This window comes from Plutella xylostella, chromosome 9 (genome assembly GCF_932276165.1).
Source record: "Plutella xylostella chromosome 9, ilPluXylo3.1, whole genome shotgun sequence".
NCBI lineage: Eukaryota > Metazoa > Arthropoda > Insecta > Lepidoptera > Plutellidae > Plutella > Plutella xylostella.
In genome coordinates this window covers 2,521,753-2,536,305 of record NC_063989.1, presented here as the reverse complement: position 1 = coordinate 2,536,305, position 14,553 = coordinate 2,521,753, and the positions used below count along the sequence as shown (strand labels likewise).

At 41.3% G+C, this 14,553-nt stretch overlaps 1 protein-coding gene across 1 annotated transcript in view; it reads left to right on the top strand.

Annotated features, from left to right (window-relative positions):
- LOC105391208 (intermembrane lipid transfer protein Vps13) overlaps positions 1 to 14,553 on the top strand; it is a 58,770-nt gene that overhangs the window by 14,227 nt on the left and 29,990 nt on the right. Inside the window, exons 16-31 of the mRNA XM_048622842.1 lie at positions 496 to 565; positions 1,563 to 1,710; positions 2,075 to 2,319; positions 3,169 to 3,306; positions 3,913 to 4,015; positions 4,114 to 4,346; positions 4,890 to 5,045; positions 5,406 to 5,645; positions 6,063 to 6,278; positions 7,410 to 7,559; positions 10,615 to 10,737; positions 11,207 to 11,373; positions 11,804 to 11,931; positions 12,378 to 12,523; positions 12,948 to 13,097; positions 14,179 to 14,285. Coding sequence (XP_048478799.1) covers positions 496 to 565; positions 1,563 to 1,710; positions 2,075 to 2,319; positions 3,169 to 3,306; positions 3,913 to 4,015; positions 4,114 to 4,346; positions 4,890 to 5,045; positions 5,406 to 5,645; positions 6,063 to 6,278; positions 7,410 to 7,559; positions 10,615 to 10,737; positions 11,207 to 11,373; positions 11,804 to 11,931; positions 12,378 to 12,523; positions 12,948 to 13,097; positions 14,179 to 14,285 — 2,520 coding nt within the window. The remainder of the gene's footprint in view (positions 1 to 495; positions 566 to 1,562; positions 1,711 to 2,074; positions 2,320 to 3,168; positions 3,307 to 3,912; positions 4,016 to 4,113; positions 4,347 to 4,889; positions 5,046 to 5,405; positions 5,646 to 6,062; positions 6,279 to 7,409; positions 7,560 to 10,614; positions 10,738 to 11,206; positions 11,374 to 11,803; positions 11,932 to 12,377; positions 12,524 to 12,947; positions 13,098 to 14,178; positions 14,286 to 14,553) is intronic.

The following is a 14,553-nucleotide window of genomic DNA, read 5'->3' as shown; positions in this document are numbered from 1 at the left end:
GACGAACATAAATTTGAGCAAACGAAACTTAGGTGTTTAAAGATTGTGCCTAAAGAGTTTTAGACGAAACGAGCCTTATGCCACATAAGTCTTGGCAAAGTGATGGTTCGGCCAAAAAAGTTTAGACCATACGAGTTATGCGAAATGAGTTTTGGTCAATAAAGATTATGCGAGATGAGCGGAACCCCATCTCGATACTCGATTTTTTCAATTTTCACAGAAATGCTCACATCGACTCACTCAAACGACTGTAAAATAAAAACCACGCGTCAAAAATGGCTGAAACTTTGAAGTGTTGCTGTCAAAAGATGCACAATTACATTCCCTGACTTTAATTGATGTGTGTTGCCATCTTCACGTTGAGGTCGGAAACTTTTCAGACCACCTACGTAATTTTACTACATTTCAGAACTTGCATGGGCAATTTGCGCGACTCATACTACTCACATTGGTTGATTTGATTGATTATTTTACTAATTATATTTTTTGTTCCAGACTCCTGACGTTATGTGAAATTGTCGTCAGTATGCCCTTACCGCAAGCAGAAGAATCAACACAGTTGAAGGTAAAAACACATTTAAATTATAACCCTTTTTAGGGTTCCGTAGCCAAAATGGCAAAAACGGAACCCTTATAGTTTCGTCATGTCCGTCTGTCCGTCTGTCCGTCTGTCACAGCCGATTTACTCGGAAACTATAAGTACTACAGTGATGAAATTTGATGGGAATATGTGTTGTATGAACCGCTACAAAAATATGACACTAAATAGTAAAAAAAAGAATTGGGGGTGGGGCCCCCCATACATGTAACTGAGGGATGAATTTTTTTTTTTCGATGTACATACCCGTGTGGGGTATCAATGGAAAGGTCTTTTAAAATGATATAAAGTTTTCTAAAAAACATTTTTCTTAAAGTGAACGGTTTTTGAGATATCAGCTCTCAAAGTCGTAAAAAGTATGTCCCCCCCCTCTATTTTTATAACTACGGGGTATAAAATTCTAAAAAAAAATAGAGGTGATGCATGCTAATTAACTCTTTCAACGATTTTTGGTTTGATCAAAGTATCTCTTATAGTTTTTGAGATAGGTTGATTTAAAGTTTATTATATTTGCTGCTACGGAACCCTTTGTGCGCGAGCCCGACTCGCACTTGGCCGGTTTTACGTTTCTGCCCCACTTATTGCTATTGTTTCTTATAACCTAAATTTTATCCCTCCTAGCTCACGGCGTATCGTATAAATTATGTTATCTCTGGCAATCAAATCGGAAACGATCTTGCTGAAGTATATGAAGATTTCCTCTTGGTAAAAATATACTTATATAAGCCGTATATAACGGTAGATTCCACTTCATATTACACTATTTAACTATGTAAGTTTTAAATAGGTATTGCAGTTAGTTAGTCAATAGTGTATCGTATTCATATCATGTCGATCGTAATCTGTATTTCACGAAACGTTGAATGTATATTACCGACGTAGTTTTTGATTTATGATTCCATAGAAACAGTAATTTTTTCAATAAATAAATTAACCTCTTACTAATATAGTGTCTTTTTTATAGCCCAGCGAATCTAAGGGATCTAGTCTGTCCCTACTAAGACTGTTGGACCCAGCTGAGAAGCAGAAGAGAGAATCGGCTCGCGTCAAGAAACGAAGAGACGAACATTTGCAACAGTTGACGGAGCTAGAAGCCTTCTTTGTTATGAAAGGTAAGACATTATGAGATTATAGTTAAAATGGCGAAGCAATAGGTGTTTATTTAGGGTTGCTGTTTATTTTAGATGAATATAGTTTCTCCATAACTGTATTGTTACTGCTATGTTTAATTATTCCACATAATAAAACTTTCGTGGAACGTACTAGACTCGTCGCCGGTAGTGGCTGTAAAAACAAGACCGAGGACAGAGTGTTGTGGCGCTCCTTGGAAAAATCCTTATATCTAGCAGTAGATGATTACTTGCAGATTATGATATGACCTTAATATTTTAGGTAGGATGTCACTGCCACTATCAGACACTGAATTGACACTGACATCCTAGTAACATAATTAACCAACTCAATCTCACCCAACAGAACTAAAAATAATCGTCCACAAGAAGACAGCAGCGGCGGCCGCCCAAGAGAAGCTTCTAGTCTTTTCCCTGAACCTTCTAGAACTGCAAGCGACACAGAAGACGTTTAACCTAGAAACGGTTCTGAGGCTGGGGTCAGTGGCTCTGGAATTGTTCACGAAGGACCAAGTGGTCCACATGATACAGACGCCAGCTTTAGACTCGCAGACAAACCAGCCGTGTTTGTTCACTGTGACTTATGTTAATGTGAGTATGGTTTTGTGTAGACGTGAGTAGCTAAAACCAAAACAAAATATGTTTCGTGCTTGTAGCCCATAAAAACTAGAGCTCTTAAATTTACACTACGCCTAGTCTAGGCGTCCTAGAGGAAAACATTGATCTATTGCGGCAACGTCTTGCTCTAAAATCTAATACATGCAACGCGAGCAGATGGCCGCCATTTTATTCTTCTTGCATAAGATCTTTAACACATGTATATCATACACGATTGAAATAGTATTTTGTATTGTGTTAACGCCGACGGCAACATCCTGTAGCTGACCAAAGGTGCGGAAGCGGAGCGCGGGGAGGGCCCGCCGCCCGCGGCCCGCCACTCACCGACAAGCACCAGCAGAACCGATCAGCCCCCGTATTGTGTAACTCCGAGTGGGGTTGGTTGGTATAAAATGGCTGACAACTTAGAACATTATTAATTAATAACTTTTTACTGACTTATCTGATTTCACAAACGTTTATGTTGAATGTAAGGATATATTGGTAGGCTTCTTACATATTTCTTTCACTAAGATTTTTGGTGTTTTCGGTTAATAAGTCTCTAAGTTGATACCAATTATCACCGGTTGCTAACTCTCAAAAAGTTACAAAATACGGGGGCAGAGCCACCGCGCAAGCAAGACGCGCACTTAATCGCTAGCTTAACTACTCTTAAATACGAACGTAAAGTAACATCAATAATACAAGTAGAGCTTGTCTAGTGTTTGTCATCAGATAGTCTGAATATCGCCAATCGCTCACTGCCCAATGTTCGTGGCAGTTTATACGTCAATCATGCACCCTTGGTGTTACAAAAGTTAATACCACTATTCCCCTCCACAGGTTGACAAGAAGTGCCCCGAATTCCACAGCCGCTACAAGTCGGTGGAACAGCTGATCGTGCTCCAGTTCAAGACATTAGTGGTGCTGCTGCACCTCGAGTGTCTTCAGCAGATCCTCGTCATCGTCAATGAGTACCAGGTGTGTGTTATTGACTGTAACATAATATTGCAAAGTGGAATGGTTATTGAAACTCTTGAAAAAAAATATTGTACGGTCAGGTGCAGAGAAACCTGACCCCCCTCCCATAGTAACAATGCTTCTGAGAGGGGTCAGGTTTTTCTGCCCCTTACTTACTTATCGTTATCCTAACTATCCTAACTAATATTATAAATGCGAAAGTAACTGTGTCTGTCTGTCTGTCTGTCTGTCTGTCTGTCTGTTACTCTTTCACGCCAAAACTACTCAACGGATTTGAATGAAATTTGGTATACATACGGTCTAGACCCTGGGAAAGAGCATAGGCTACTTTTTATCCCGGAATTCCCACGGGAAAACTTTTTAAGGCGAAGCGAAGCGCGCGGGAACAGCTAGTTAAATTAAAACAGTAGAAAAAGGTAGCTTTATTATCTATAGCAATCCAGTCCAAACAATACATTTGTTGGCAGGCTTTGGATGGAAGAGAGTGAATTGAAATTATTTTTATAATGTAGGTGATACTTACAGGTCTATTAAAAACATAAATAAATACATCGTAGCGTTCTAATTGTGGTTGTATAGTTTCTGAATTACTTTATTTTTTTACAGACGAGACTCCAAGATATACAGAAAAGCCACGACCGGATAGCCACGGCTGGGCCGCTGGAAACTATAATGGAGGACGAAGAAATGTCTGCTACCAAGTCTAAAGGTAAAGTACGCCTAGCCTATACAAAAATGCCCATTTCGATTTATTATTTCAAAACTCCTGTTATTGTGTGCTTACATAAACAAATATCTATTTTTCAGCAAGCGTCACAAAAATATCAAGCCGGACCAAAGTGGAAAGCATTCAACTAAAAGTGAAGATCAACATTTCGTCCATAAAGCTCGGGTTCGCTACTGAAAGACGCCCGTTGTCTGATGTGGAGCTCAAGGGAATGTCGGCCAAGATGATAGTGAAGAGCTCCTACACACAGGTCGATTGTTCCTTGGCCAGCATCAGGGTGGAAGATCTGAATCCGCTCAGTTTGCATAAAGAGGTAAATGTCAAAAGTTGTATGTTTATTTTTGCCATATATGAAAGAAATATGTTGCTTACTTAGTTTAGTTTTTTAGGAGTCCTAAAATGATGGGTACCTCTGTTGCCTTGAGTATGCGGAACTTTTCTATGTGTAATCCTAAAATAATGTGATGCGGTCAAGCGATGGGCGTATGTTTCGGTCGTCATTAGTAATGGCTTTCCTATAGGCCCGTAGACGTACTACATATAATCATAATACAAAGTCTCAAATAGTAGAAAAACAAATTGCCGGTGTATGTGCCGAACATCCTGTAACAAGTGACATCAGTCGCCATACAATCTTAAAATACAGTGCTCCAAAATTGATAATGCGCATAGAAATCTTTGACAGATCGGTGGTTTTAGATTATGTGACACATAATATTGACTCCTATTTCTTTCGAACAAGGTGCAAAATGCAAGTGTTTTTTTAAGGCTCTTACAATTTAATGATTCGGGTGTGAAGATCTGCATGTGCATTATTAATTTTGGACAAGTGTACTTACTTTTATATTTTTTACAGATCCTCAAAGTCTTAGGCGGCGACATAATAAACGTGCAAGTGGTGTTGTACAACGCGGAGCAGTGCGCCGACTACAACGACGTCAACATGTCCATAGACGCGCAGATCAACTGCATGCGCATCATATTCTTGAACTGGTTCGTCAGTTCCATGCTGGTGAGTGTTTTTTACCACAAACAAAGACATAATATATACTCTTACTCAGCCCGTAAATGGTCAACTGTAAGATATGGACGTCCTCTAAGACTAGAGGGCTGATGAATTCCATTTATGCTACGTAGGCAAGTTGGAGATATCACATAGCACAATAATTTTACACACAAGACCCGGGAACGAATATCTGTTCCGGTTGTGGATCGAATACGGGACCATAGCATACCAGATACAGTCACTAACCAACGGCCATTCGGTAACCTCTAGAGCTCTCTAACGGGCGCAAATAGCCATACCACCTACCACGACTCTACCTATACTTATAAACACAAAAACTTCAACCTTATATTAATTCCCTTCCAGGAATTCCTAAACAACTTCCAAACGGCGCAACAAGCTATCATCGACGCGTCATCCCAGGCAGCCGACGCGGCACGAGCCAACGTGCAAACCGCGTACGAAAACTCCACCAAAGTGGCGTTGAAAGTGCGCTTTGCCGCCCCGATTATAATCATACCGGAGAATTCTACAAGTCATAATGCCATCATGGTGGATTTCGGTAGACTGACGCTGCAGAATAAGTTCGTGAATGTTACTGTGCCGGTGAGTATTTTGGTTTGTTTTTGGGCATGCACGTTGTGTCTTTCTTTGTCGCGATTGTAGAGTTGAAATTTTTCAAGGGAGAGTCTTACTGTAACTAAATCTGTGCCTTAATGGTCGAATTACCAGCGCTGTATAAAATTTCTATACAGCACATGCTGAGTCAGAGTCATTTTGCTGGCACAATACATACCACAATTATTTGAATAAATCTTCTTATCGTTTTCTACTATTACTGTATTGATGCTGTTACGTATTCGTGATGTGTAATAGGTGAGCAAATAAATAATGTGTCTATGGGTATGTCTTTAAATTCAGTTATAGGTTATATCTAGCGCGATCACTTTAAAATGTCCTATATATTGTGTTGTTTCTATCCCTATTTTATTCCAACTTTCTAACCACCCGTTTCACCCCCAGGAGCTCTCCAAACAAGTGACACTAGACGATCTGACCCTCTCTCTCGACGACATGAAACTCTCCTGTGTCACCCTCTCAGTGGACGACCAACACGTCACCGGCGAACGCAAGCTGTTGCAACCGACTAGCGTCAAGCTGTTCGTGAAGAGGAACCTGTCCACTTGGTACGAGGGTTTACCGGCTGCTGATGTGTCGGGGCGGTTGAATACTGTTTCGGTGAGTTTTGGGGGTTTTATATGTATATTGTGATGAAGTAGTGGTTTAGATGGTGAAAGCCGACGAGCGTCAAACTGTTTGTGAAGAGGAACCTGTCCACTTGGTACGGGGGGATACCAGCGGCTGATGTGTCGGGGTGGTTAAATACTGTTTCGGTGAGTTTTAGGGTTTTGTACTGTGATATTGAAGAGGTTTAGATGGAATATTGTCGGAATGAATTATGTTTAGATGGTAAAGAGGAACTTGTCTACTTGGTGCGCGGGCAGGTTGAATACTGTGTCGGTGAGTTTTAGGGGTTTTTATGGTGTGATGGTGTAGTGGTTTAGATGGTGAAAGCCGACTAGCGTCAAGCTGTTCGTGAAGAGGAACCTGTCCACTTGGTACGAGGGTTTACCGGCGGCTGACGTGTCGGGGCGGTTGAATACTGTTTCGGTGAGTTTTAGGGGTTTTTGTGGTGTGATATTGAAGTGGTTTAGATGGTGAAAACCCACGAGCGTCACGCTGTTTGTGAAGAGGAACCTGTCGACTTGGTACGAGGGTTTACCGGCGGCTGATGTGTCGGGGCGGTTGAATACTGTTTCGGTGAGTTTTAGAGTTTTGATTCTAGGGATAACTGGTTTAGATGAGTGTCAAGCTGTTTGTGAAGCGGAACCTGTCGACTTGGTACGAGGGTTTACCGGCGGCTGATGTGTCGGGGCGGCTGAACACTGTTTCGGTGAGTTTTGGCGGTTTTAGGAGCGTTTCGACAAGTGTGTAGGCAACCTACCATGGTTGCCTAAATAACTTTACAAGGTAGGTACTAGAGCCGTGCGAAACAAGACATTAGTAAGTGTAATCTTACAAAACCTAGAGAACTATGGCATGGAAAGCAATTTATCAAGACACATAGGTGCATTATTATACTCACGCCTGTCTCCCAGAGGGGTAGGCATAGACTATATATGGACATTTACTTTACATCAACTTTTTTCGCTTCCTCTATATTCATACGTCCGTTGGTTTCGGAAATTTCGGGATCGCCTGATGAGGCTTTTCGAAGCAATTTATCTGAAACCGTTTTTTTTAACTCGAGATTTAAACACAGCGCCGCTCAAAGTAAAGTAAATAACAAATTTCTTCCTCTCTCAACAGATCGTAATAGGCCAGAGCGACTACAAGAGCATAATGAAAATACTAAACCAGAACCTCCAAGAAGGGCTCAAAGCCGAGGAAGCGAAAGCTCAGCAGACCGTTTCGAAAGCACAATCTAAAGCCACAGTGAAGAGTCAGCCGAGCAAACAAGTATGTATTTTTTATAGTCGCTATTTATTATATTTATGTTCTCAGTACGAATAGGTCTTTTAAGATTAAGTAACAATTATAGAAAGAAGAAAGAAAGATAAATTATTTATTTCTTACACACACAGAAACAACACATACTTACATTTAGAAGAAAAGGTTAAAAAGTAAATTAAAAAATAATTTATTAAAAGAATGAATGTTGCTTCTCGGTGCTGAAATGGGTTCTAGTTCAGCTTGATGCTATGGCAGGTATGCTAAACCACACCATAGCGCTGGTTTTCAACTAGAACCCTTGGGTGAAGTCACGGACTGACTTGACTGACTGACACAAAAAAACATAACATAAAAAAAAAATTACAAACAGAATAAAAAACAGTAACATATACTTATATGCTTAAGTAAAGCGTCTCGGTTGTCGCGTCGAAACCATAGAACTTAAAATTGGGTCAAAGGGGAACGGGCGGGGGAAGGGAGGGCAAGCGCGCCTCTGCCTCGCGGCGCGTCGAGCCTTTTTCAGTCTGAAAATGTCGCCCACGGCCGGAGCACGTCCGTGCGGCCAGCGCCCCACCTCCCGCGGAGCCCCGAAGCGCCCGCGCAACCAGTTTTTCAACTTTGCCACTGGTAAACAATGTGTGCAACAAGTAGTTAATACGCTTGTTTTGCGTGTAGTAGTGATGCAGACCGACTAGTTACATACTTTAAACTATGAATTGCTGCGCAGAGCATACACAGAGTAAAATTGGAAACTATAAACCATGGTGTGAGATTGGTGAGTTATCATTAACATTTTACTTTTTATAGTAAAATGTAAATTACTATAAAAAGTAAAATGTTAATGATAACTCACCAATAATTATATACTATTATTATTTATTTTATTTAAACACTTTATTGTATACAATATACATAGGTATAACAGTTAAAAAAATTGAGAGAATTAAACTAGACTAGTATACAAGGGCGGACTTATCGCCTCAACGCGATCTCTTCCAGTCAACCCTGGAGGTAAGGACACAAGTGGCTAAACTCTTAATAACTAAATTTATTGTTGTATACAAAAGTATCTAACAAAACCTATTTTCTAATATTTACACATAAAGTAGGTACATATTTTAGAATCATATATACAAATTATCTATAATAAATATATATTTACACAATTAATAATATATATTATAAATAGATATATACTAAAATAAATAAATACTAACTACCTACCTATAAATTTCTACCAACCTAAGGTCGTGAAATAATATCTTTTCAAATTATTTTTAAATGCGTTAGGTGATGATGATAATCTTACATCCATAGGCAATGCATTCCATAGATTCACCGCTTTAATCGCGAATGAATCTCTGTAGGTGGCACTATTATGTGACGGTACACTCAGCATCTTATTCTCCTGTGATCGCAAAGCACGGCCGTGGGAGCACAAGTAGGTGAACTTGCACCGTAAGTAGTGGGGAGCAGAAGGATTATTGAGGACATTGTACAATACAGTTAAAATATGAGTATTCCTTCGAAGGCGAATTGGGAGCCACTTAAGTTGAGCACGATACTCTGAAATATGATCATATTTACGTAATCCAAAGATAAAACGGATACATAAATTTTGGAGACGTTCGAGTTTATTAAGTAGCTCTTCAGTTAAGTCGAGATAGCTTACATCTGCGTAGTCGAGGATGGGAAGCAGCAAAGACTGCGCCAGCGTAATTTTAGTGTGGTGAGGAAGGAAAAACTGCATGCGCTTGAGCGAATGAAAAGATGCAAACATTTTTTTGCTAACTGCTTCCACTTGGGGAAGCCAGGATAGGGTGCTGTCCATTATGACGCCTAGATTCTTTACAGCATTCACAAAGTGTATTTCAGTGCCGTCATAAGTAAGCTTCCCATGTATGAACAGATTTGTCTTATTTAGCAATCTAGAGCTGCCTAATATAATAGCCTGTGACTTATCCGGGTTAAGCAAAAGTCCGAACTTCTTTACCCACTTGGATATGATTTTCAGGTTGCTATTAATATCATTAATTGCCATATTTATGTTTTCCGGAAGAACACTTGTGTAGATCTGGAGATCATCTGCATAGAGGTGATAGAGAGAAGTAAGTTGTTTAGCAAGGACATTAATAAATAATGAGAAAAGTAAAGGAGAAAGTACGCCGCCTTGCGGGACGCCAGCTAGTACCGGACACCAGGCAGAGCTCTCTGCGTCGGTGCGCACACACTGCTGACGACCTTTAAGGTAAGATTCGAACCAACTGGTGACTGTCGGAGATACGTTAAGAGATTGTAAGATGCCTAAAAGTATATCAAAATTCACCGTGTTAAATGCGTTACTAAAATCTAACAGGGTTAGAATAGTAACTTGATGGTTATCCATATTAAAACGAATGTCATCGGTGACCTTGATCAGAGCCGTGACGGTACTATGTCCTGTTCGAAACCCGGACTGAAATTCATTAAGTAGATGGTGAGTGGAGAGGAAGTTGGAAAATTGTTCAAATACAAGGCGTTCAAGGACTTTTGAAAGGAATGGTAGGATAGATATTGGGCGAAATTGGGATAAGGAAGAGGGATTAGGGACTTTTGGAAGAGGATTATTATTATTATTGTATTCTTTATTACTATTATTGTACTTTTAAGACTGATTGTTCAATATTCAGATAAATGTTATGTGAGGAATAAAATTGTTGCTTTCTCTGTCTAATACAAACATTTACATAGATGCGACATCATCAGAATTACTCATCAGATAACTTTTATCTGACTATCGAAAAATCAACCCTTAATTAAATAGCTTCCCTATTTACCCACTAAAAAAGATTTGCTGTAAGAAATAGCTTTTTGGAAATAAACCCGTCCTCGTATATTTTAACGTTGTTTTCATTTGTAAGATATTTATGTCGTAGTCATCTGGTTGAATCTCCTTTTTGATTGAATCACCAGATGACTGCGACATTTATACTGCGTTTTTAACCGACTTCAAAAACTGAGGGTGTTCTCAATTCGTCTGTATGTATTTTTTGTGCACAATAAAATGTTTATAACTAAACAGACACTGCAAACAAAAGCCGTGGTGAACGCGGCCACGTCGGCTGAGAGCAAGAAGCCGACCACCGCGGTCAAGTTCTCATTCACCATGGAGAGCTTTGTCATCGACCTGGTTAATACTGTTACTGTGAGTATTAGATTATTGAAGTTGGTTGCTATATTTTTATTAAATGTTTTCATTATAAAATTTCAACATAGTTGTATAAAAAAACATTAAACACATACTTTTTCCGCACTTCCATATAAAATACTTGCTTTGCCCGTTACAATATTAATTCTCAATGGATTTATCCGTATAGAACATACTTAAAGTCAGTTTTTTTTTATCTCAGATACTAAATGGACACATTATTCTGAACGGCTTATCAACAGTCGATTGTCCCGTTAATAGAACGATACGCCACTTAATCGCGAGACAATCGACTGTTGATGAACCGATCAGAATCTGTCAATTTAGAATCTGAGATTAAAAAACAGACTTTAGTACGGTAACAGTCATCTAAACCGCATGTGTGCGTTTTGATATACCATCATATTTCTTGACCGCGCCTGCACTCAACGCGAACAAGCACTAACTATTTTTTTACCATCCACAGAACGACGACGGCGTGGTAGTCTCCGACGCCGGCCTAGCACGACTCTGCCTGCTGCTGCTGTCGGTGAAGGGGCGCGCCATGTCCGACGGCTGCATGCACACGGCGCTGCTGCTGCTCGACTGCACGCTCGACGACATGCGCCCGGGCAGGGGCGGCAAGATCACCAGGTGCAGTACACCGAGCCGTGTGCAGCATGTAGTGTAGGGGTGTGGGGGACCCGCCATCTTATATACGCAGCATTAGTATACTATTGAAGGTCAATTTTGCCTGCGTATGTGCAACATATACATGAAGTCGCAAAAGTGGTATTCTAAGCCTTTGAAGGGCGTGATTCGACTCGGGGAGTCGTCCTGAACAAATTTTCTTCTACGACTTCCGGATATTTGCTTCCCCATAATAGAAAGACACAAAGTTTAGGTGGAAAAGCACAGTTAGATGTTTTCATCTTTATTATTTTCATGATTATCTGGTATAATTTTACATAAATTCTTTATTTCTGAAGTATACATTGGTTCTTGACAGGATCTCACGAATCAGAGCATAGCCCGTATCCGTTTCACCAGCACAACTCTTATAATTTTATTATTACCCCCCCAGATACCTGGAACGCCGGCGCGAGACGCCGCCCTCCACGCCGCCCAACTCGCAGCAGAACGTGGCTCGCAGCGACCAGCTGCGCAGCATGATCGACATCACCTATACCATGAAGGACGGGGACACTTTCAGTGAGTTTCATGAATTTAGCACTCGGGATTAGATGTCCTAAATAGCGAGATCCACAGTAGACGATCCAAGTAATAAATAAAAGATCGTCGGCTGCCGCTACAGGGGTCGTTATCGACATAGATAAACGTCACTATCCCGATTCGCCATAAATACAGCGCTGTGATTGATGGGACACGCATTAAAGATCGGCTTCTTTAACGATGGCTATATAGGCCCATGCAAGGGTAGCATAAAAAAGTCATACTACAGCGGAAAGTCCGCGCATTAAACAAGGTGTGAGTGTTTGTTTTGTATCCATAATACATAGGTCTGAAATGGATGCAATAATTTGAATACGGTTTTGATAAAGATTCATCAAAATTCTTATGTTGTATAAACATCCCGTTTGTAAAACTTTATACCATATTTTTTTCTGTGCTCTTACTAACCCCACGTTCCCCCACAGTCGACCTCCGAATCTTCAGCTTCAACCTGATCCTGGCGATGGACTTCCTCAACCGAGTGGCTGAATTCGCCAAGACCGGGCTGGAGGAGGCGCAGGGAGAGACTCCGAGGGTCAGTGCCGCCACACCCGCGGTCAAGGCTGATGTGGTATGGAATGTTAATTAAATCTTAAACTTAAATAGGGCTAACCCAACTACACTCGAGCTTGGCACCTAAAGGATAAGTAACTGACGCTAATCTGACTAGCCAATCCTTTCGCCACGATTACAAACTATAGTCTAGCTGTATTATTTGGTACCGACACGCTCACAAGAAGAAAAGCTTACAGACATCCTTCGACTTCCTTAACTGAGTGGATAGCCCATACATAATTATGTAGAAAATTTGTCATTTGTCATTTTATTTGAGCTGTTGAAGAGGTGGCTTATAAAACCCAGCCCGCCCTATTGTTGTAGAAAAGCGCTCCTTTCAAAGTAAAACACTCTTGTATTACCTACCACACATAAAGCGCACAGTTTCCACCACTTTGCCGCCTACGCCCTGCTAACCAAACCCACTTTTATCCCCTCAGAAAAAGCGCACAGTATCCGTCTCGGAACCAGTGGATAGCGAGGCGCAGACGCGCGCGTCCATGCTCACGCTGAACCTGAAGATCGAGCAGCCGGACATCTTCCTGGTGGAGAGCCTCGAGCACCGCGACTCCGACGCACTCGTTATTAATGTGAGCAAAGATTTCAAAAGGAAGAATGCGCCCGTCAGAACATTTTGCCTAAAGAAATTGTCACCCGCGCGCTTAATTCAAACAAATTAAACAATTATTTGAGATTTTAGGGCCAGGGCAAGGGTGCCAATTTCTTGAGAGGTTTGACCTGTCCTTACGCTAGTGATATATTAGTCAATGAATGTGAGTTATTCAGACATCATCATTATCAACAACTGACAATGGTCAGATATCCCTGGAAGTCAATGATCCCTGAACAAATCTGATAAAAGTAGCGCCTTATTGCAGATTCAACAAGGAAAAAAAATACAAATCATCACATCATTGACAGGAAATAAAAGCTTACTGCTGGATATAGTTTCCACCAAAAAGAGTAACAACACTCTGGCTACGTCTTACTAGATAGCGTGCCACGCCACGTTTACCTTATAGTTCTCATAATATGATTGTTCAGATTAACTTGAGCCTAAAATGATCGCACGTATGTATTTTATAGGATAATCGGATCTCTCTCGGCAGCATTATGTATAATCAAATATATTATATGCAAACTATAACCATAACTCCGACGACATACGACACATCTTCACTGAAAACATACCTCAGTGTCTGAAAACAAAAGTTTTCAATCAGTGCGTGTTGCCAGTGATGACTTACGGAGCCGAGACGTGGTGCTTCACCAAAGGGCTTATCCACAAGCTCAGAGTTGCTCAGCGTGCTATGGAAAGGGCTATGTTAGGCGTGTCCCTGCGAGATAGGATTCGTAATGAAGAAATCCGCAGGAGAACTAAAGTTACCGACATAGCCAAAAGGATTAGCACGCTGAAGTGGCAATGGGCTGGCCACGTAGCCCGCAGAGCCGACGACCGCTGGAGTAGAAAGGTTCTGGAGTGGAGACCCCGTGTCGGCAAACGGCGTGTCGGTCGCCCCCCAACCCGTTGGTCTGATGATCTGCGGAAGGTAGCGGGAAGCCGCTGGATGCAGATGGCGGGTGACCGTTTGGGGTGGCGATCGTTAGGAGAGGCCTATGTCCAACAGTGGACTACGGAAGGCTGAGAGAGAGAACCATAACTCTTTACAGATGGAAGTCCGCTTCAAGCTCCGCCAGACCCCTACTCGCCTGGTCACGGAGGGCGGCATATCCGGCCTGCAGATGGTGGTTGGAAGATGCGGCATCGAGTCTACCAGGTATGTGGTTCCCCAGACCAGACAGGGTTTCTAGGTACTAAGTACGCTGTTGCATTCTGTATGTCCACTTGTATGAATGCTATAAATAGTGCAAGGATATTTTAATCAAAGTGTGCAGTAGGTCCATCAGCACATGTAACACGGCTCGTGATTATATCTCTGTCTTGTCGCTCGATTACAAGGCAGCGCGAAATAAACTTAGCCTCAACTTATCACGCGCCTAGAGCGACGTTTCCTTTGCTGTCACTGAACGCATTTACACTGCGTT